Source organism: Melanotaenia boesemani, chromosome 1, assembly GCF_017639745.1.
Source record: "Melanotaenia boesemani isolate fMelBoe1 chromosome 1, fMelBoe1.pri, whole genome shotgun sequence".
NCBI classification, from domain to species: Eukaryota; Metazoa; Chordata; class Actinopteri; order Atheriniformes; family Melanotaeniidae; genus Melanotaenia; species Melanotaenia boesemani.
In genome coordinates, this window is record NC_055682.1 from 34,113,664 (window position 1) to 34,136,157 (window position 22,494).

The 22,494-nt window shown below is 37.3% G+C and overlaps 1 protein-coding gene across 3 annotated transcripts in view; it reads right to left on the reverse strand.

The window, feature by feature from the left end:
- ntrk3b (neurotrophic tyrosine kinase, receptor, type 3b) overlaps positions 1-22,494 on the reverse strand; it is a 226,373-nt gene that overhangs the window by 19,412 nt on the left and 184,467 nt on the right. For all 3 annotated transcript variants that reach the window (XM_041985427.1, XM_041985437.1, XM_041985419.1), the window contains 3 exons: positions 18,397-18,527; positions 8,990-9,162; positions 6,240-6,483 (listed from right to left, as the gene is read on the reverse strand). In XM_041985427.1, the coding sequence (XP_041841361.1) occupies positions 6,240-6,483; positions 8,990-9,162; positions 18,397-18,527 (548 nt within the window). The remainder of the gene's footprint in view (positions 1-6,239; positions 6,484-8,989; positions 9,163-18,396; positions 18,528-22,494) is intronic.

Below are 22,494 nucleotides of genomic sequence, written 5' to 3' on the forward strand. Positions count from 1 at the left end.
CCACCTAAACATGCATAATTCAGAGCTCAGGAAAACTTTTCCTGACGCATACTGAGGCAATGGTATAAAGCTGCTGTCGGCCTGCGTGGGCTCTGCAGTTGTCTTAAATACCAGAGAAACACAGTCAATGCAGGTGGAGCAGAAGGATGTGACAGATGGATGTGATTTAGGACAATATTCCTCTCTATCTTGAAGTTGCTCCCTTCTGCTGCAAAGTGTCTCAGGAGTCCCAAAGGGGCAGCAAGCATCGATACAACTAGTCGGCGATGAGGCGGATTGTACTCTTGGCAGTATGCTGCTATTTATAATCACTCAACACAGGGAAAGTGTCCAATACTGTTTAGAGCTTCTTATCTCTGGGCTCTGTCAATATTCCGCAATGTAGGCGTACAGTGATGCTATCTCAATGCACCAAACAGCAGCTACACACAAAGAATGCAACACGCATTCAAACACACACAAATACACTCTGAACTTAAACTAAGGCAGCTTTACTGTGGTCTCTGCTTAATTTAACAAACAGATCTCTCAATTAATTATTTAGCTGCTTAAAATTTCCTCAAAGTCTCCACTTAGTGTGATACAAGGAGCCCACATTCAGCTGAGGATGTTGTTCACTTCTCATTCACTTCTTTCCATGAGATTATGTCTAGATTGTTGTCTTTTCTCAGTTCTTGTCACATTTTTGTGTTTGGCTTTACTCGTTAGAAGGGGCTCAAGGCTCCAAAGTGTGCTCAGGCTCCAGCAAATAAGACAGGAATGCAGTCACAGAGCTGTTAATTTCTTCAACCTTCAACCTTGGACAAACTCCTTCTGGTCTTTACTTGATAAATTCTTATTTTCAATTTTTTTAAATATATTTTTTATTAAAAAAATAAAAAAAATACATTTTTAGCTAACTGATTTATTTATTTGCCTTTATTCACTTTCATTTATTTGTGTGTTTATTTTTTTAATCAATAATTTACTTATTTTATCAATCGTCATTCCTATTTCCAATATCTAATGGGAGTCTATTGCAGTCTTTTTATTTTTGTTACTTTTTTCTTGATTATTAATTTGTCCTGCATTTATTTTGTTTTTCTTTAATCATAAATAAATTAGGTTTTATGGAGTTAACTTCATGCTCAGGAGAAGCTTTTACCTCTTCCAGTGTCCCATAATAATTTGGAAACTCTATTAATCTGACACCAAAATAAAGCTAAATAAATTTAATTGAGCCTTCTTGAGGTATGCATTTAAGGTATATTTAGAGTCCCAGTGTTGATGTGTTTAAATTCTTTGACTTTCTTTAAAGATCCCAATATGATTACTGATTTTTTTTATTAGTTATTTGGTCATTTTATGTTGATCCAGTGCCATTCAGGTGCTTCCAATTCAATTACAGTGTGAGGCAACAGAAAAGTGTGGATCAGTCGTTGTTCCTGATTACATTTTAATGTTGTCTCAGACTGATTTTGCTGTTAAAAACATCACCAGGAAAAGAACTGATGAAAAAGAATTGCACCTTTACAGATAGTTCACTCTGGAACCGTTCTGGAGCAACCCTGACGGCCTGAGAGGAAATACCTCCAGCAGCAAACTGTCAGTGTGAAAACCAGGAATTCCTGCTTTCTGTTCTAAAATTAGAACAGAATCTAACCGAGTCATTGACAAACAGAAAAAACAAACAAAAAAAAAAAAAAAAAAAAAAATTTACACAAACACTTTTCACTTTTTTCTAATTTCTAATGGCCAACAGAAACACTAAAATCTGTCCCACTGCTAACCTCACGGTTCGCCTGGGCATAGCTGCACATGGAGCATCCCGCTACTTCCTTTCATCTGTCAGCGAGGAGCATACTGTGCTTGGAGGGGGGCTCACCTTGTCGCCCCCCAGGTCCTCCCCCCTCTGCACAGACAGCTTGAACTACCAGCAGGAGTCTTGATGTCAAGGGCATGGTTCTTCACTGGTTTCCCATTTCGAGATGCAGCCAGTGTGAGGACTCAGCCAGCACACCAGAAACTTAACCTCAGAGAATCCCGATGCTCCATTATACCATATCTTTAGCAATCACACGCTTACAAAGAAAACCTTGTTCATTTAGGCTTCATCAGTTAAAACTTTGTTTGCTGGCAGCACTGACTGCATGTGCAGTAAAATAAGCTTCTGATTGCTCAGACAGGAGCTGCCAGCTGATCCAGTCTTCCAGCTGAGTGGTGTCTGCCCACTAAATGAGTTGTGACTGAGGCAATTATATGAAATGCTCTGCAGCCAAAACAAGGAATCACACTTGGTTCTGTCTGTTACTTGTCCACAGAGGCCAGCCTGAGCCAAGCAACACATCTATAGTCATACTGGAGTCGCAGATAAGTGAAATCTAACATTATTGGGTATATTTAAAAAAATAAAAAAAAACTTCAGATAATTATGTATTTGATTTCTTACCTCGTAATTGCATCTTGAAATTGGTTGTGTTATATTAAATTTAAATTTTCTCTCAAACTGAGACACAACCCTGAAAAGAAGCATTAACAGGATAGTTTTGGGGGTTGTTTCCCTCAATAAGGAAAACAAAATGAGTGTTTCACTACTTCTTTTAATTTTTTTCTCACTTCTCTAAATTATAGATTTTTTTTTTCTTTTTTCAGGGCATCTTAAATGTAATTATCTTACTGCATTGACAGAAAATTTCACCTAATTATACTGAGAATCTTAATCATTCAAATATTTTTTACTCACATAAGCACATTTTACAGTGCATTTTCTACACTTTCAACATTTTAAAAGTATTTACTGGCTCTATTATGAGCTGTCTTTGGAGGAAGCAGAGCAGGAGGGACCATTTAAATAACTCAATCTGCAAAAAAATTACATTTCAGCCCCTTTAAATGTCAAGATAAGTAACCTTTGTGGTAATAAATCAAAACCTGGAGAAATCCAAACAAAAAGAACAGATGAATATGCTATATAGGTGTCCAATTCAGATGCTGTAAAATAAGAATGGCACACATAAAAGCCATGTGTTTTCTTTCTTTCTTTCCTTCTGAAAAAAAACTGGCACAACATGTAAGATTTAAAGAGTAGCGTTTGTTATGGATGCCACTAAGCTGACCTGGAAGAGGTAGAAAGTGTCTAAACATCCAATTATCCGCCCTCAAAAACAGTTTGATGCTGAACCATTCAACAGCTTTGAATATTACATTTAGAAGAAGTGTGGCTGGCAAATGAAGATGTCATTAAGCTTTGTTGCACAGTTTTACATGCAACATGAAAATCGAGTCTCCTAAGAAGTGATATTCTACAGTCAATGCTCTAATTTACTTTAAAAAATATAAACAGATCAAGTGAAAAAGAAAGAACACTTTTAAGGATTAATGTTTTATCAGGTCTTAAAACAAGTCAAATAAAACCTCAGATCAACAAAACATGACATTGTGTTTTTATTTATTTGACAAAAACTAATTCAAAATTCAGAAAAAGTGTGTGAAAAAGCAGGGACACCAAACGGTTTGACAGCTTTTAGAACCACCTTTGGAAGCAATAACTTGAAGTGAGAATAACTTCATTCTGTGGGTAATTATTTATTTAGTGCTTTCGTAAAGTCCAGATATCAGATGTCAGGTTGAGGTCTACACTTTGAACTATTACAACATCTGATTCTTTCTTTTTTTTTCCTTTTTTAAAAACAATTCCTTGTAGATTTGTTGCCGTGTTTGGGATCATTTTCCTGTTGGACGACCCAAGCTTCAACTGTCAGACATATTGGCTTCACATTTGACTAAAGAATAGTTTGGTAATCAGAGGAGTTCATAGTTTGGACTAATCTGTCCAAAAGACATTGTCCCAGAAATCTTGTGGTTTGCTCAGATGCAACTTTGCAAACCTAAGCAGTGCTGCCATGTTAATATTTTAGAGAGAAGAGGCTTTCTCCAGATAAACCTTCCAAACAAGCCATATTTGTTCAATCTTTTTATAGTTTCTCAGAGCATTACACATTCTGACTTCGGGGTGAGTTTGCTGGAACGTCCACTCTTGAGAAGAGGGACAACAGTCTTGAATGTTTTCCACTTGTGAATAATCATTCTGACCATGGAAAGATGGACTTCAAATTGTTTAGAAAGGGCCTTTTAACCCTTTTCCAGATTGATGGGCAGCAACAGAGCAATGTGTTCACATGGGACACTTTTGATCCAGTCAAATGTCCAATCAAGAAAACTGTCATGTCAACATTTCAGCGTATCCAATTGGACATGATTGGAAAGAATTTTTCAAACCAAGAGAGCGAGACAGGGGTGGCTGAGACCTTTTTACGAAACAGAAAAAGACAATAAAACAAAAAGCATGTATACACTCATTCCGGTGATTTCTGTGGTGTGTTCTTTCTGCACATACATGAGCCACATGGGGAATAGGTGATGTAATGAGTTTCAGGAAAGACGTGGGGAAAAAACAAAACTTAACAACAGCAGCAAACCTAACCTGACTGGGGTGGATACAACATTTTTGGTGGAAACTGAAAGGGTTAAAGATTATGGAGCATCTTGATGATCAAAAGGCTCAAACAACGACTTGTTCATGCAAGTATTTGCCAGAACCTCCATCGTCTTTTTCTTCTTCCAAATTAGTACTCATTGTGCATGTCAAAAGTGGTAAAATGATCACACTGATCAGATCGATTCATTTCACTTTCATGTCAGCTGATAGATAAGCTTTATTGACATTGTAACATGCCATATGGGCAGTCATTTAACTTTCAGCAGTACAAAAGAAAACATAATAATACCTAATATGAAAGATATCTAAGTTAAGAGATAACTCAAATATATTAGCAAGTTTAAAAAACCTCTGATTAGATTGATTTCAATTGGATACAAGATTTTTCTTTCCTTTCTATGTGAACATTGCTATTGCTGATGGCTTTACTGGTTTTGTGTTAACACACACCTGGAAATTGCAAACAACCAAGCTGACAAAACTTCTTTCCATAGAAGTTTTTAGACATGTTAATGGTCAGTTAATCAAGTGCATCTGATCAGCAGCACCTGGCTCCTATTTAACTTCTCAGTACTTAATAAAGCGGTGACGGCGGCCTCAGTGTTTCACACATTGTGGCTAAGTTTGTTTATTAAATGCATTATAACACGGTGTGATACGTCATCGCTTTCTGTTTTTCCTGAAGTTGTACTTTTATTTTTATTTTTGTTTTTTTATAATATATATATATTCTGTTGCACCTCACAACACTATTTATTTCTTCATCCAGTGAAACATTAAATCCCCAGCTTGCATTGCACAGGACACACAGAATCTGATCATATTTTTTGACAACTTAAACAAATATTCTGGTTTTATGGCAGTAATATAACCATCACACAGATGGTGCACATGGAGAAGCCATGGAGCAGGCACAGAATGCATCTCCCTCAAATTTCCGAACAAATTATTTTATGGGTGCAGAGCTGCTCGCACAGCAGGCGAGTACTCCGTTACTGCTGGCATTGCCCCAAGCAGCGTCCGAACTGGCCCAGCTGTCACGCTGGGAACGCATTATCAGGCACACTGAAAGTCATTTCACAGGACCAGGCTATTTAAAGCAGCCAGATCTCTAGCAGCCATCACTTCTCTTATTCGTTCTGTAAAAATACTAAATCCTTCCACCCAGCATTTGCTGCCTGGTTTGCGGCATTCATAGTTGCTAATCGTGTTAAACAGTAGAGGAGACATGATTATGAAGCAATATAAACAAGCCTGTAAGCATCAGGCTGGAGGCTCAGCAGGCTCATATCCCACCAAACTGCTGCAGCAGCTCCATCCTCGAACAAATGTACAAGGCGTAGTGTGAAGGCCTGCAGCTGCATGCGGATGGGAGAACCGTTAACTCTCCGTAATGAAAAAAACTAAACAAAAAAACATAAACATGTAAACAAAATGACACAGAAGAGCAGCAGCATTCACCCATTAGTACAATCCCTTTTGTTTGCAGCCCTGGAGGCTTTTAAAAAAAATGTTATAAGCTTAATTAGAGACCAAGTTCTAAGCACTGTGAACTAAATTTACTTTTTGGGATTAGATTCCTTAGATTAAAATGTGCAGCATGTTGACAGCTAAAGGAGAGGGAATTTGACAGCTTTATATCTTCACACAATGTGGAGGAAAAGGTGCCTGTGGTAGAATTAATTAAGGGGTGGGATTTCAACAGGGATGGCTATTTTAATAGCAAATGACAAGCAGAACAGCAATGCTTGCTGAGGCTTACCCTGTAGTAGTCACTGCTGTAGATGTCCCTTGACATGCCGAAGTCTCCGATCTTGACCAGCAGGCCGTTGCCCACCAGGCAATTGCGAGTTGCCAGATCTCTGTGCACAAAGTGCTGGGAAGCCAGGTAGACCATGCCTGAGGCAATCTGGGTGGCGATGTGCAACATCTGGGAAAGACCCAGCTCTCCATTGGACTGCAGCGGCTGCCCATCAACCAGGATCATGGCGTCAGGGCCGTGGGCTCTGGGTTAGAAAGAATAATGCATATTGATTTAATGAGCTGGCAGCAATGACAGCAATCTCTCATCTCATCTCAGATCAGGTTTTAAAGAATAATAATGAAACGCTCATCTGGGTTGACTGGATTTTTAAAGGGGACATTTTCTGGGATTAAGAGCATATATTTGGATGTCTGAAGTTTCTGCTGATTACGTTCAGCTTTCTCATCTTTATCTCCATTCAACGCTAACTTCAAATCAAAACAACCTTAAAGCAAAGCTCGTATAAGCTATAGTTTTTTAAGCTGGCCTCTAAAACGATGAAGTGACGATGAAGCTATGGGTTTATGTGATGGAGGAATTACTAGTTCAACACATCACTTGCAAAGAGATTTTGCTCTCAATAGTTATCAGATTATAAGTGAGGATCCTGTATTTGAGAAAAGAACTGCCAGTTCAGTATTTATGAATTTGGTGTGTGGCCGTCTGAGCTGTGTTTACTGTGTGGGCTAGTGTGAGCGCTCAACTATTTATTGCATTTAATGTCACATGGTAATAACCTGTTTTCAGTGTTATTAAGTACCTCCGATCTGAGGCAAATCCTACAGAAAAAAGGGGTTGAGTAGGGGATGGGATCACTCCGAGCCATCAGACAGGTCAGTGTTAAAGTTAGGAGCGCATTCATGGTGGAAACTGTCATGGTGGTTTTACCAACTTGTGTATTTGAAACAACGCCATGTCGCAGATCTTTCATTAAGACCTTGAGATATTGCATCAGCTCTTTGGAAAATGATATATGTCTCTTTTAACATCACACAATTAGAAAAAGGCCTGAACTGATAATGCAAAAAATAAAAAATATATAAAGAACACCCGCTACTGCTAATACCAGGCCAAGCAGAGCTGCTGTATCAACAACCTTACAAGTACTAAAAAAACAGCAGTGTTATATTCTTCTTCTTTTAAAATGTCCAAAGTCTCTGTTAATAGCTGCATGTAGGAGTGCACAGTGTGTGCTCAGCTTGACAGATGCAGAATAGGGTTGCTCCTTTATAATGTCATCCAAAGCTCCTTACAGCACCACTGTAATAAACCCTTACGCTTGCACTATTTGTGTCTATTTATACTTATTGAGGATCATTAACATAATAAAGAGTGAATGTGAGGAATGTTAACAAATTAACTATAGCCTGGAAGCACTCAGACTGCTTTAATTTCATTGATAAACTGTTATGCGCCTGCACCATTGTGATTAATTCTATGGCTGTAATATGAGCATAGCAACCCCCCCCCCCCCCCTTTTTTTTTTTCTTCCCTTTTTCATGCAAAACTTTCATGTATTTCAACATGTCAGGAATTTAAAGTGAGTCTGTGGAATTTCATTGAGGTACTGCAAGTCATACTTTTGCCCAAAGAGGTTGTCTGAAGGTTTCTGGGTGTCGATGAAGAACTCATTTCCTGTGAAGTGTCCCTGCTGTTCTCATCACCCTCTTGTCAGTGTGATTACAGAGCAGCCGCCACACAGGAAGGAGAGCAGGCCTATCGCTCTGCCTCGGCCTGTCTTTCCATCGCCACTTCGGATGTGTGCACCTTCTTTGCTTTAAATGCTTGTGTGTGGTGACTGATTTTTCATAGCATGTCTCTTTTGTCTCTTCTTTCCCTTCACTGACATCCAGTAGTAGCTAATTAAGTGCACACTGCCCTCCATTTATCTGACGATTGAGTTGGATCCTCACATCTGATCCTCTATTCAGTCCCATTGATTCCCCCGCACGGCTCATCTTTTAAATGTGACCAGAAGGACCAGCAGACCAAGAATCAGCCACGTCTTGCACCTTCCATGAAAGAATTTCATCATTCGCGACGTTGCCTTTCATTTCAGGAATGATTTCCCAACAGAAGATCTTCACACATTCTTGAGTCTACAGACACACACACACACACACATTCACACTCAATCATAACATGTCATCTTTTCATCCACTGCTCAAATTTCAAAAACAAGAAAGACCACACACACACACACACACACACACACACACACATGCATGCATGCACGCTGCAGCTGCTGTCATCACACTTGAAAAAGCACTCTTCTATCTCTGACTTCTCTCGAGCTCACTGACATCAGCTACAGTGAAGTCTTCCATTACCAAAGCGTTCGCTGTAACGGCCTCATGTCGCTTCTGTTGAGGCTTGTCGGAGGTCACTTCTTTCTCTGCACACTGACAAATATGGAACAAAAGCACTAAAGTGCGCATGTTTACAAATGCAGAAAGCCACAAGGAGGTCTGAAAGTTTTATCACAGACAGGAGTTTGACATCAAAATTAGAGGTTTCTCATACAGCTAATGAAGTTTTACATTTCCATACCATTAATAAGACCAAGCTGAGTGGTGATGCTCCGAGTACCACTGGCACACTCACACACATTTGCATTGTAATTAAGTTTTCTCCCACTGCTGTGTTGTTTTCATGAGAACAAGCTAAGAACAACAGAGTATGAACAACACTTTCTGTGAATTACTGACCTCAGAAATTTGTTCAGGTCTCCATGCTTCATGTATTCAAACACCATGATGAGCGGATCTCCATCCACACACACCCCGTAGAATTTAACAATGTGGTCGTGCTGCAGGTTGGTCAGCAGCTCCGCTTCCCTCTGGAAGTCCTTCCTGGCCGACAGGTTGGGATCTTTAAGTGTCTAAGAGAAAAATGAAAAGTGAGTTCACCCAGTGAGAAAAAGACAATAAATGAGCAAACATGGCCTGTTTCAGTCTTTTTTTTATTTTAAATTATTATTTAAAAAAAAAAAAAACCTTTACCTATTACAAATTATTATTAATGTTAATTGTTTTTTTTAAAGAAATGAGTATATGCTAAATTCAAGTGATTGTCAACTCTTTCCTCCTTGTGTCCGTCCCTAAATTCCACTGCATTACTTGGCTTGAGAAGCCAACAGGGATCTCATGATGCCAGCAGGATGAATCATGTCAGTTATAAGACTGAAAAATTCATTGGACAGAACCAGGAGAAACCAGTGGGGAGAAGAGGTCACTGAACAAACTGTTTTACGTCATGAACCATACATCCCACCACCTCCGTGTCCCAAAGCAGGAACAGCAGAGCTCATTGTCAGCAGACTCATTCAGCTCTGCTGTCAGAGAGAATGCTGCAGGAAATCCTTTCTACCGACCACCGTAACACTGTACAACCGCTCACCATGCTGTAACAGTTAAACACTCTATTCTGATTCTCATCTGTACAAACTCAGGTTATAAATATGTAAATTCTTACAGCCGTTTAACAATCTTCCTTGTCCCCCTCCTGTATGTAATGTTTTCTCTTTTGCATTATTTTGATTCATTATTTTTCTTTGCTTTTATTTTATTTTTACTTATTTAAAACTTTAATTTTTTGTTGTATTTATTTCTATATTGTATTCAACATTTTTATTTTAAACTTCATTGTTTATGATATTTCTATTTTTTATTATTTCCACCCAGGGAAAGTATTTTAGATTTTTTTCCCCCTTTGCTTTATTGTTTATTTATCCAACTATCTATCTTGTTTAACATTAACTCATGCCGAGATGCAGCTTCTGCCTTTCCTCTTTTTACTGCTCACGCTCACTAATCCAATTAGCTCCCTCTGTTGTTTGCATTAGTAATAGACCATGTGCTTTGACTGAAATGGCCTGACAACACTTTGATGGATTATGATCACATTTGCTGCTGACATTAAAGGTTCCCAGCACATTATTTCTGGTGCTAATTAGCATGCTAAACTAAAACAATGAGCAAGCCTAACTTTATCTACCTAACATCAGCAGGTCTCCAAGACGATAAAGTCTGCCTTTTATTTGAAAGAAGAGCAAATCTGGGGTAACATTGAGGTTTGTGGCAGCAACCTGTGATATATCACTTTGGTTTTTGTTGAATTATCACTCCACACGGATGTTATATATTCTTTTGATGAAAGAATTGCTAGGTTTTATTTTAATCTCATGCTACTGTTTATTCCATCATCCGTTAGCAACATGATGCTATCTGTTAGCAACTGTTTGTTTGACCAATCTCATTTTCCCAGCTGATGAGTGTTTGACTGTTCAGATACCAGGTAATCCTCACATAGTGTACACCTACGCACATGGCAGTGATTTAGATCTATAGGATGATCAAAACATCACGACCACCCTCGCATTAAGTCAATCATGTAATGACATCTGAGGAGAAATACAAACTGACAACACTTATATGGCACTTTTCAAACCTTAATGAGCACATAATCACCATATTTGCACATACAGTGCCTCATTTAGTTCCTGGACTAAGTGCATATAACTACCAAATTCAGGTCTTTACATACAGTTCCTCCTGCGCTGCAATAAGGCTGAGTAAACAGTAATCACAGATATGTGCTCAGTTAATGTTTTAGGAAGACACCTTTCCTCTCTCAGAGTCTGTGGCTGTAATGCTCTGGTAGATGCTGACTTCAGCTAGCACTGAGGCGTACCTGCTGTGTTCTGCCTTCTGTTCCTTCTCCATAGCAACCCCTGTTTCTATGTGTGCTTCCACAGAGATATTGTACAATAATCACACAGAAGTAGTAAATGACCACCAGGATATCATTTGGTTATATTAACTATTTGTAGGTATGAGATTTTTCCTCAAGAAGAAGAACTAAAACTTAAATCTAACCTAAGTGTGTGCAAGCAGGGCATGTAAATATTACGACCATTGCTTTAAGCAAGAAATATAAGTGTTTCTTATGACATACTGTATTTACTGTATCAAACATTTATATTGTATTTCTTTCAGTCTTAAATCAATAAGGTGTAATAAAAGAAAAAATAACTTCTTTTAAATTATTTCATTAAATTTATATCCGTTGTTTGGGCTAATTAGTTGGTTGCCACAATAATAAATAAAAAATACAAATAAATGAATGAATGAATAAAAAAATAAATAAAATGAAAGATAAAGATGATTAAATAAAATTTAAAAGGATATACACATTTAAAGGACCCAGTGACATTTCATGGCAAACAGTTTGTGTGGAAAATGTACATTTGGTCCAGAAATGGGCAGCTTTGAAGGCCTGAGGGACTCTGACAGAGGCCAAAAGATTTTGGCTGATAACTGAGTGGCAGCATCTCTAAATGGCGAGGCTTGTTTGGAACAAGAATGAGCCGCCACGGGAAGAATTTAGATGCTGACCTGCAGGCAACAGGCCGCACATCTCCAATCGTTTAGCCAGGAGAACAACTTTGACTCTTGCTGTGCCCTGATGTTTGCAGATACGCATCAATGCAGCTATGAAATGAATAAATTGTCTGTCATTGTCCTATTTCTTTCTGAAAACAGTAATTTTGTTCTGCTGTCCAAGAGTTATGTTTGCTGTGACCAAATTAAATTAAGATTAAATTTTTATTTTAGGTTGCCAGGCAGCAAGAATAGTGTTTCCAGATAAAGAGTTTTTTTGTCTCCTAGAATTTCATCATGTAATTTGCTGTTTGTTCATTTCTATATATTCTTCCAAATTAGTACTGAGGCTGGTAATGAAAGGATCTGTAATGTTCAGGGAGTAAAGGTGCAGCGGTATCCACTACACCCAAAGCCTGATCTGACTGGTAATAAAATGAAGCACAGAGCCTGCCTTTGAGGTGGGAAGCAAATAAAATACCAAATATTGATGGGATGTCAGTTAAAGCCAGCAGCTTGAGCAAAAAAGAAAATAAATAAATAACAGCCGTAACCTGCTTTATTGCAGCCAACTCTTTCTTGGAGAGGAAAAAAAAGAGGCTCTTGACACTTCATCAGCTGCAGGAAAATAGTCAGTGTTGCTGTTCTTGATCTCCTCAGCCTTGAGTCCTGCTTTCCCAGCCTGCTGCACCCATTAACACAGATGGAACGACCTCAGGAATGCATTTACTTGTATGCGCTCTTCTTTTTTCAGTGAAGTGCTGGAGGTGGTTGAGATGTACGACAGGGCAGGAAAAATGGCCATAAAATTCTATTACCAAATCAAACACGCTTAAGGAAATGTTTTTTTGTCTGGGCATTCCTCCAAAACAATACCTTCAAAGTGCTCAACAACAATAAATTGAGAAAAGAGTGCTGCAATGAATTTTCTTTTTGTTGGCCTTTAAGTGTATTCAGAGAAATCCTTCCTGCTTCATCATTGGCAGATACATGATCATGAGGAAATGCACACAGAATTGTGTGGTAAAGAGGTCACGGTAGAGGAGACGTTGCATTTTTTGATAAAACTGTTCAAACTGTTCAAAACTGAAATCAAAGTAGGTGACAGCCGAATCCTCATTGACCCTCATCTGAACTATTTCATCAACTTCTGCTGTCAAGGGCGGGGTGATTTTTTTCTCGCTTTATTTTCTGACCAGTTATGCTGCGTTGGCAGCCTCTTATTCAGAACCAACCTGCTTCACATTCGTACAGATCTTTATTCTCACACTGGGAGCTGCCGTGTGAAACCTAATATTGATAGCACAGCGAGCCGCAGCACACTGACAACAGCTGCAAAGGCTCAAATCTTTCTGAAACAAATCTTTCGGTTCACTGGAGTATTAACTTTGTGGTTGCTCTTACATCATCTCTAAGACATCAATATTCTTTTTTGACAGCAGTTACTTGTCTTTGTGATTGATGGTAAGGCCGGTTTTAGTGTGGACAAAGACCAGTAAACTTGAGGACACCCACTACCAAAAGATAAAAAAGGAGAACGATCAGTTATATGTCAATGCAACAAACGTCCACTTCCGTTATGACTTTGTTGCTTGACTTTCTTCACCAGTAGTAAACTGCAGTGAGCCATGTAGCCGTGCTTATATGCTGTTTTCTCTTTTAATCAACGGGTTGGAGTTGTGCGTTATTTAACTTCTGCTGGTTGTGTGGTATTTGAATTTTAGCAAATGCCGCAAACCCTTAAATTGAAACTAGGATTGTCTTAAAAGCTAGATATTTTACAATACATAGTTTATACATTGCAATGTGCATGCCACAAAGGTAAATATCAGTTGTTACTACTTTTCTCTGATCCATTTAATGAAACTGAAGCCAACTTTTGAGCTGATTCAAACACTGCCTCATTGAACTCAGTGTGTACAAACTAAGGGTTAATCCTCAGATTCACTTATAATTTCTAAGAGTGTACCTCAGGGGTCAGTCCTTGGATCTTTCCTTTTCATTGTTTATATTGATAGCATCACACAGAATATTGCCAGGTTTCTATTTTTCTGCAGACTAAACATTGATATATACCTCAGCATCTACACATAGCCAGCCTCTCTATGTTGCAAAGTGCCTTTAATATTGTACAACCAATGGTTTTATTAAAAATGGTAAGAAAAGTCAATCTTTTTAAATATGAGGTCTTTATTTGGCCCTTTAACAAAATGTAACAAAACAGTTAACATTTTTTGGGAGGGGGTATCCACCATTTATTACCATGTGATAGTTTAAAAATATTACAATGTGGTTTTATGCTTCTAGGTATTTATTAGGGGACAAAAGACAAGTACCATACTGTGTTCAACAGGATTTTAAGCAAAGTTTATACCATAAATTAAAGCAAAATGTCTCAGAAACTGTATGTGACAAATATGTCACGTCTGGTTCTTATGGGTTAAAATTGGTTATAAATGCAACCAAAACTAAATACATGTTCGCAAATTCAAATTCAAAACCACTGTAATTACCAATCTCTGCAATTCTCTGTCACCAACTGACTGCACCCCTAAGACTTACTGTGTCAGTGTCTGGAGCAAATAAAGACCTGGATGAGGGAGAGTTGCCTACAATTAAATGAAGACAAAGCTGAGATTATTCTGTTTGGTAGCAAAGAGAAGAGGGTCAGCATTGGTAAAATTCTGGAAACTTGGCCTCTTAAAATCAAGTTCGTATGTTGGAGATAGACTCAGATCTGACTATCAACAGCTACATCAAAGCTGTAATTACGGCAGCTTTTTAAGAGAAACTCATCCATGCATTCATCTCCTGTAGACTGAATTACTGTAATGGTCTTTTAACAGGACTTCCTAAAAGAGCATTAAACCTCTACAGCTCATCCAGATGCTGCTGCTAGAGTTTAAACCGGAAATAAGAAATCTGAACAAATCACACCTGTTTTAAAATCTTTACACTGGCTTCCAGTCAGTCACAGAATCAATTTTAAAACCCTTCTGATTTTCACAAATTGTTTGATCTTGAACATGAAAGTTGCTATACAAACAAAGTTGCCTTGCCTTTGAACCACATATTCAAACGACTTGAGCTAAAACTGGGATTTTACTTTAGGATTAAATCCTGCATTTCCTTTAAGGCTGAAAAACCAAAAAGTGGTGGTTGATACCTTAATATTGGTGCTTGATGATGATGCTATTTATATAATTGCTTCTTGTATAATGCTTGCATGCCTATGATATTGTTAACAATGATTTCATTTCAAAGTTTATTTCAAACATGTTCTTTCATTAAATATTTACATCTTCACATTTCATGTCTGAAAAGGAGTAAGCAGAAGTATAAATCTACACAGCCCTACCCAGTTTCTACAACATACTGTAACACTACAGCTCACACACTCCCTTCCCTCCTCCCAAGAAAACATAAATAAATTAAACAAAACACCACAATTTTTCCCCTCTTCAAACAGAGTCACAGTATCATCACCGTCCATCATGATGCTCTTAGATTCATCATAAATGACAAAGATGAGTCATCTTCACTTTTGTACTCTGGTGTTGGTCTGACTTGTTCACAAGAAGACTGAAGCATTTGTATGTTTTCATCCATAAATGTTTTTCCCTTATATCAACAAGCATACTTATACTCAGCTAGGTATAATCTCAGGTGACGTCACACTGTTGTTCCTAGATCAGGCGGGAATAAGGTTTTAAATATGCTGCTCCTGTCGCCTGGAACCACCTGCAGAAGGATCTGGGACTGAAGAAGCTGGTCTCGCTACGTGCTTTTAAAGATACTTACATTTAAGGTGAAATAGTAATTCTGACCATTGATGCTTTGTTTAACAACTTGTTTTAGATCGCCTGGTACTTTTGAGCTTTGATAGCATTTTTGTTCATGTTTTATGTGTGTATTTTTGCTTTTACTATGGTTGACTAAAATTAAAATTTATCTTGGTCTTTGTGCTGCTGCTTGTAAAATAGACTTTTAATCTCAACAAGTCTGTTTTGTCCTGGTTAAATAAAGTTTAAATAATATATAAAAATAAATAATTAATTATACTGTTTAACCTCTTTCTGTAGTGGATGAAGGATTTGTGAGAGTGGTATATTTTCATACAATTGTGCCATTTGATTTATTCATTCAGAGAGATGTCTATACAATAAAATTTAGAAAGTGTTTTAATCCAATATGTTGAAGAAAGTCTCAAGAGGGTCGAGATAGTTTGCCAAGCGAGTAGCTTGTTAGCATCATCGCTGTTTGGTTTATCCTCCACTTTGGCAGATAGTGCAGTCTCTTAATTCACTGTGAAAGTTAGACTTTTTGCTCATCCATTAAGCAAATTCCGGAGGGGAAAAAACATTATGGGATTATGGGAATTCCCATTGGAATGAAAGGCATTTCAGATGACTTGCATTTACATGTAAAAAAAGGAAAAAAAAATTAATATGTGCAATGATCTATATTTCCTTATAGAGAAATTACATTACAGAACAAAGAACAACTCATAGTAATATCACTGAGAATAAGTAATGAAGTAATAAAAAATATAAAGACCAAGTATGCTAAGAAGCCGAAGTAAACACAGGGCTCTGCCTGTCTTTGAGAAATTAAGAAAAACTGAAAGAACTGCTTGAAAAAGAAAAGATTTTTTTAGCAGGCTGATAAACATCAGCTGTTGTTTAACAGAGCTAATTAGATCATCTCTCCAGCACAGCTGTGGGATCAGCTGGTCATACTGCAGCTGGTTTTTCGCAGTTCTGCCGACCGGTGAGCATATTGTTACGAAAACCATGACAGAGGTTGTCTGTATGTGGCCTTTCAAAGGTATTTATACAAAACAAATAGTGAACACTCATTTAGTAGCAATACCATGTTAACAGACATGCATATAAAAAGTACATCACAACAATACATTCATGTTTAGAAGTCAGATCAGCACGGCAGGTTTAGTAATAACTTTGCTGCACCTGCAACTAATGGTGGTAACAAAGCTGCTACTCCACTGAAATGTAAGAAGAAAACATAAAATAAAACTTAACGTAATATTAAGTTTGAATTTGTTTTTAGAATAAAAATATTGCCATTGTGCTCATGTTCTCTATTCTAACTATTCTCCAATAGGAGCCTCAAACACCAAAACATGCTTTCCTGCCTTTGAGGCAACGATTAACCAGTCAGAATTAATTTCACTGTCGGTTGTTGGTGGTTGTTCTGACAACAAGCAAAAGATCTGGACAGATAAGAACTTAACTTCTTCAAATGTCACTGTAATGACCTTTATGGCACAACTGGCTCAAACAAAGATGAACTGATGAGGCGAGACCTGCAATACCCACTAGGTAACAAATTTTAGGAATTTAACTTAGTAAATCAGCTACAAATGACAAACTTATAAAAATAAATGACTAAACTGAACATGGAACTAGACTAAGATTACTTAAACACGAGTTAAAGTGTAGAGTCAGCAGCCCGGGATAAATTATTGACGGGGCGATGTATTTGGGCCTAAAGGCACCACATCAACTTTCTTACACTTCACCAACAGGGATACACTTTTAAAACACCAACAAACATTTCAGGTTATAAAAAAAAAGAAAGTACTTCTGAGTAAAATTTCTATTAAAAAAACACATGCACATGTGAATTAGGCCCAAAGATGTATCTGAAACTGCCTAATACTACTACTAATACTGAAGCAATACACCATAAAATGATTACCACATTGTTTCCATAGAACCATTTCCTGAGAGACTGTCACGTTACATATCGCTGATCAGAAATGCAGTTTCTGTTTTGATTTATTTTGTGAACAGTGAGACTGTTCCTGTCTCACTGTTCTGATTGTTAAAAACGCTTTACTTTCTGGGACATCCTAGTCAGGGTAGATCCAAGTTTTTAACATATGTCTGAGAATAACATTCAATTCTTGTCTCAGTACATACATGTGACATCTTCATCAGAACACATTGCTGCTGTATTCTAATAGCAAGTAAAGATGGAAAGATAGAATGCAAATGACAAGACAGATTACTTTAAGTGAGTCATTTGATTTTAGCGTTACTGCCTCACGTGGTAGTTCATATTTTAATGAACATCCTGCTATAACGTGTTACAGTTATGCACCTAAATGGGCACTGTGTTATGATTTACTGAGACACGGACCGCTCTAGTTTGACTGTATTATTCAAATGCAGCAACATTTTGGATGCAAATTAGGCAATTTTTTGAAAATCTTCTTATATATTCTTAAGGGATGTCAAGCTTCAAGGACACTAACATACTCTATATTTGATATAGTATAAAGCATGCCATGAACATCATGTTATAATATAATATAATATAATATAATATAATATAATATAATATAATATAATATAATATAATATAATACTTTGCTAATCTTACTGGAAAACAAGCTTGTAAACCTTTTTTTTTTTTTATGTTCCTGCACTCAAGTGGTGAGTGTCTCTCAGATTATAAGCATATTAGCTGATTAGCATATTTATAGATCCTCATTCACTGATCTGGATCCCTCTAAGCCACTTGAAGACCATGTAAATATTTTATTGGTGAAATTATAAAATGTATATACTTGAGTAATGGACATTACCTTTTAGGGGTTTCTAAATGCTCAGGGGCACATTAAGAAGTTATCTCTACCAATGCATAGATTAAACACCATAAAAACATCCAACAACCCACAAGGAGAACCAAAGAGTCTGAAGATGTACCTTGACAGCCACCAGCATCTTGTCCTTGGTGGGGCTGAGGTTGTAACACTCTGCCAAGAAGACTTTACCAAACGCCCCCTCACCCAGTTCCCTTTTCAGGATGATGTCTCTTCGCTTTATATGTTGGACGACTGAAACCAAAGAGAGAAAAAACAGTGAGTATTGTTTTCTTTCTAAATCCCCTTTTTGAAAATCCTGCCATGATATATTTTATGAGACAGAAACTGTGTTACACTGACAGGAAAACATGGTTAGAGAGGCATTTCACCACCAAATGAATATATCTCCTGGAGAGAGAATATGAGGACTGACAAGATGCAAGCAAAGAGAAAGAAATTGTAAGTGAATCTATTTTCTGTTTTTTTTTTAAAAAAAAGCTCCACTCAAGATCCCAAGATTTTTTTCTTTTTAAAGATACTCCGCCACGTACTTCATGCTCAATTATAGGGTAGCATTTAACAGGAGGATGCACAAGACGGTTCTCTGCTGTGTCTTCTGAATATTTCAATATAGTCGTAAGAAAAAAATAAAACAATGTTAAGAGAATAAACAATGTCTCAGTGTAAAAAATTCTTTTATCTGACTTTGAAGCTACTGAAGAAAAAATAGTGGGAGCAATACGGTTCAAGTGGTCTTAAATCTCTGAAGTGCGAATAAAGTGCGAGATGACACTGGACCTACCGAGCTGCACATCTCTTATCTTTATTTCTTTAGTTTTACTGTCATCGCTGCGATGCCACAGGAGGATACGATCTAATGAGAATGGAATTGTAATCTGTTTATTAGTGGAAAAAAAAAAACACTTTTACCTTTAACTGAGCAGAGTGAAGAATAACAGCCTTTATGTCTCTTTCAGCGTCTTTTCTTATCTGCTGTCCCTAATAAGTCCTCCTAACAAGATCATTTCACAGGTAGAGGCTTGTAAAATCTGTTTATATATATATATATATATATATATATATATATATATATTTCCTTAGATCAGTCTCATCCTCTGCTGCCATTGCTTACAATGCTTGTGCTTCCAGAATGGCTTATCCGTTTATTGATTAGCCTTAAAAACTGGTGGCTCCACAGCATAAGAGGCTGAGTAAGTGACAAAGCTGCAGGAAAAAGGTAGAAATAACGAGACAGAAAGCTCAGTGGGAAAGAAATGGGGAGGTGCAGAGAGCTTTCAACAGAACTACTCTTTGTGCTCCACTCTGAATAAAACATGACAGTCTGTAGGTTTACCATGAAAGCTGTAGTGCTCTGATAGATCTGCACACAGAGTACACATGGTTTCTACTACACATTCAGATGAAAATCACCACACTATGCAAGATGGGCATCACAGCTTCAGCAGCAGCTGTCTGTGACATTAAATATTAATGAGATGAAAGCAGTTTTTTTAAATGGATAAAACAGAAAGAGTAAAAAATGAGAAGAAACTTTTTTTTTTATGTGAAATTGGTAATTATAAAAGGGGAGTGTGGGTGAACGTGGAGTCCAACACGGCAATAATTATACAGCTCAACATATAATCATCTGGTATTATCAGAAATAACACAGGGCTTTGTTGCATTTCACTTTGTCTTGTTGAAAGAAGTCAGAAACAAAATAATGTTTGCTTTTAATTGCCTTCCGATCATTATGTTCTGTTTCACATACGTCTTTATTTTTGCAGCTGCTTCTACAAGCTTTTCGTAACACACACTGATGTTGCTGACACTTGATGCATTAATAAGGCAATACATCTTCAGGCTTCAGAAATTTTCTAATACATCCATTGTAGACACGTTTACCTCCATGATTTTAAATCATCCAGACAACAGATGAGTCTGAGTGTGGTGGACAGAATGCCACAGCACACGAGGTTACAAACAGTATAAGCCGATGGTAGGAAGCATTGATGTTTGTGGTTTGAGCTGCTCAAGTGTTGTATCTGTTCCTATAAAATTGTTTTTCGTGTCTATCAGTAGAAAAATCCAATGACTTGCCCTCTCAATTTCTGATTGCAGTTCTATCTTTTAGCCACAGTCTTCTTGAGGCCCCTCTCTACCTCACTTTTTGCTAGAGGTATGCTGAACTATTCTCAAGACAGACATAATCAGATTTAGTTATACACCCAGGGATGTACACAAGTAATAGAATAAAAGCCTGAAATGCTGCTGAGGGGGTTTAAGCAGTATGTGGACGGCATCTTCTTTGATATAAGCTGTGCTATGGGCTTTGTACTTAACCCGGCACTAAAAGCTATGTAGCACACTAAAGGCAAGAGAAATACCCTTCATAAAGCATATTTTTACAGCTGTACATTTCCAGATGACTATTTTTTTTACAATAACAAAGTTCTTCATGTTTGATGGGGAAAAATAATGATTAAATTACCTTATTCATACCTGGACAGAGACATTTGTGGTAAAACCAGGGCTCAGTAATTCCTTGCTTACATCTATTTCTCACATTTTCAAACTTTTCTTTATTGCAAATGTGGCACAAAATGCTAAGTTTGAAGCAGTGCAATCATCCGTAAAAAGCACTCAGTGCTGCTAACATTAGCCTATTCTATACTCTGACAGAGTAACATCCAGAAAACTCTTCCACACACGCGATCATGATTCCCAGTGAATGTATTTGTTATTTGTTGTTTGTAGTGTGGATAGAAATGACTAACAGCTAACAAAACTTAAACTAACTAGCTCAAGTTGGTCAACAAACACACTGTTAATACATAACTTGAAGTTTTTGTCATGTATTTGCTTTTAAAATAAGCTTTTAAAAATTACATGCACCATTACGCTGGAGAATTAAGCATATTACTTCAATTTATCACAAAACCAGGGACAGTACAAACTTCTTTGGACTCCTTCACTGGCTTTTTTTTTTTCTAAAGTGGTTAATGTCAAATCTGCATTTAGCTAGATTTAATTACAACATTGGAATTAAATTTAGAGGAAGGTCAGAGCAGGAATCTGCTGTACAATTGTAGAGCCCACAGAGGGCATGGTCAATTAGTCAAAAACTTTTTCTATGGTCTTTACCCAGACTCTTTTTCTTGATATTGTTAGAAAAAGTCACATAGTTAAGGACAGGTGGTAGGAGAATTCTCGAAGGCATGTGGAAGGAAAATATGATTACTTAAACTAAGAATCTGATCACACTTTTCACTTTGTTCTTTAAAGGGTCAGAGATGGAACATGTACCTCCTGTGAGCCTTTACATATCAAACTGGCATCGTGATATGAGTGTAATGCTATGATGACGCATATATTTAAAAGCAGAAACAATCAGCAGTTAATCATACGTACAACAGTGTGGTGGTCTAAATATTTTGACATCAACACTGTTGCTTATGGCTGGTGAAATGGTATGAGGGACATTTTCTATTGCACGTTTTATACGCTACGCTACATACCAATGGCACCTAGTTAATGTCACACCTCCTGTGGTTCCAGATTGCAGTAATGATTTATGAAAGGACTCACTGGTGATGGATTGTGGCAACTAGTTTTGTTCATTTGTCAATGGACAAATAGAGAGGTGGTCAACGTTGTGGCTGATATTGGAACCACTTTGTGTAAAGGGAGACAGCTGTGAACATTTCTTTTTTGAGATAGCATAGTAGTTAATGAATGAATGAGTTAATTAATTCATTCTTATTACTAGCTCCAAAATGGCACCATCCCAGCAAATTTGGAAAGTAAAAAATAATAATAATAATAATAATAATAATAATAATAATAACTTGATGTAACATCACAACATGAAAAATCTTTTTTCTATTTAGCATCTGCTAGTTCTGAATATTCAGGATGGATGGATGGATGGACGGACGGAAGGGATGTCACCCAATAGGAATTAACCAAATGCTGAGACAGTTCTCTAAAATAATCATTTAAAAGAGTGATTGCTTATCCAGTCTAGACATTCCTGTTTTGTTTGTTGTTTTTTGTCATTCCTTCACATTTCTACAAACACCGGGTCATGAACATGTTAAGAAGGTAATGCAGAAAAAAAAAAAGGTTCCTTTGGTTCTTCTATCAGACTGTGTCAAAGCTACTATTTCTGAAATCACTGTTAAATATGAAGAAATGTCCTAGTTTGAAAGTAGATCGA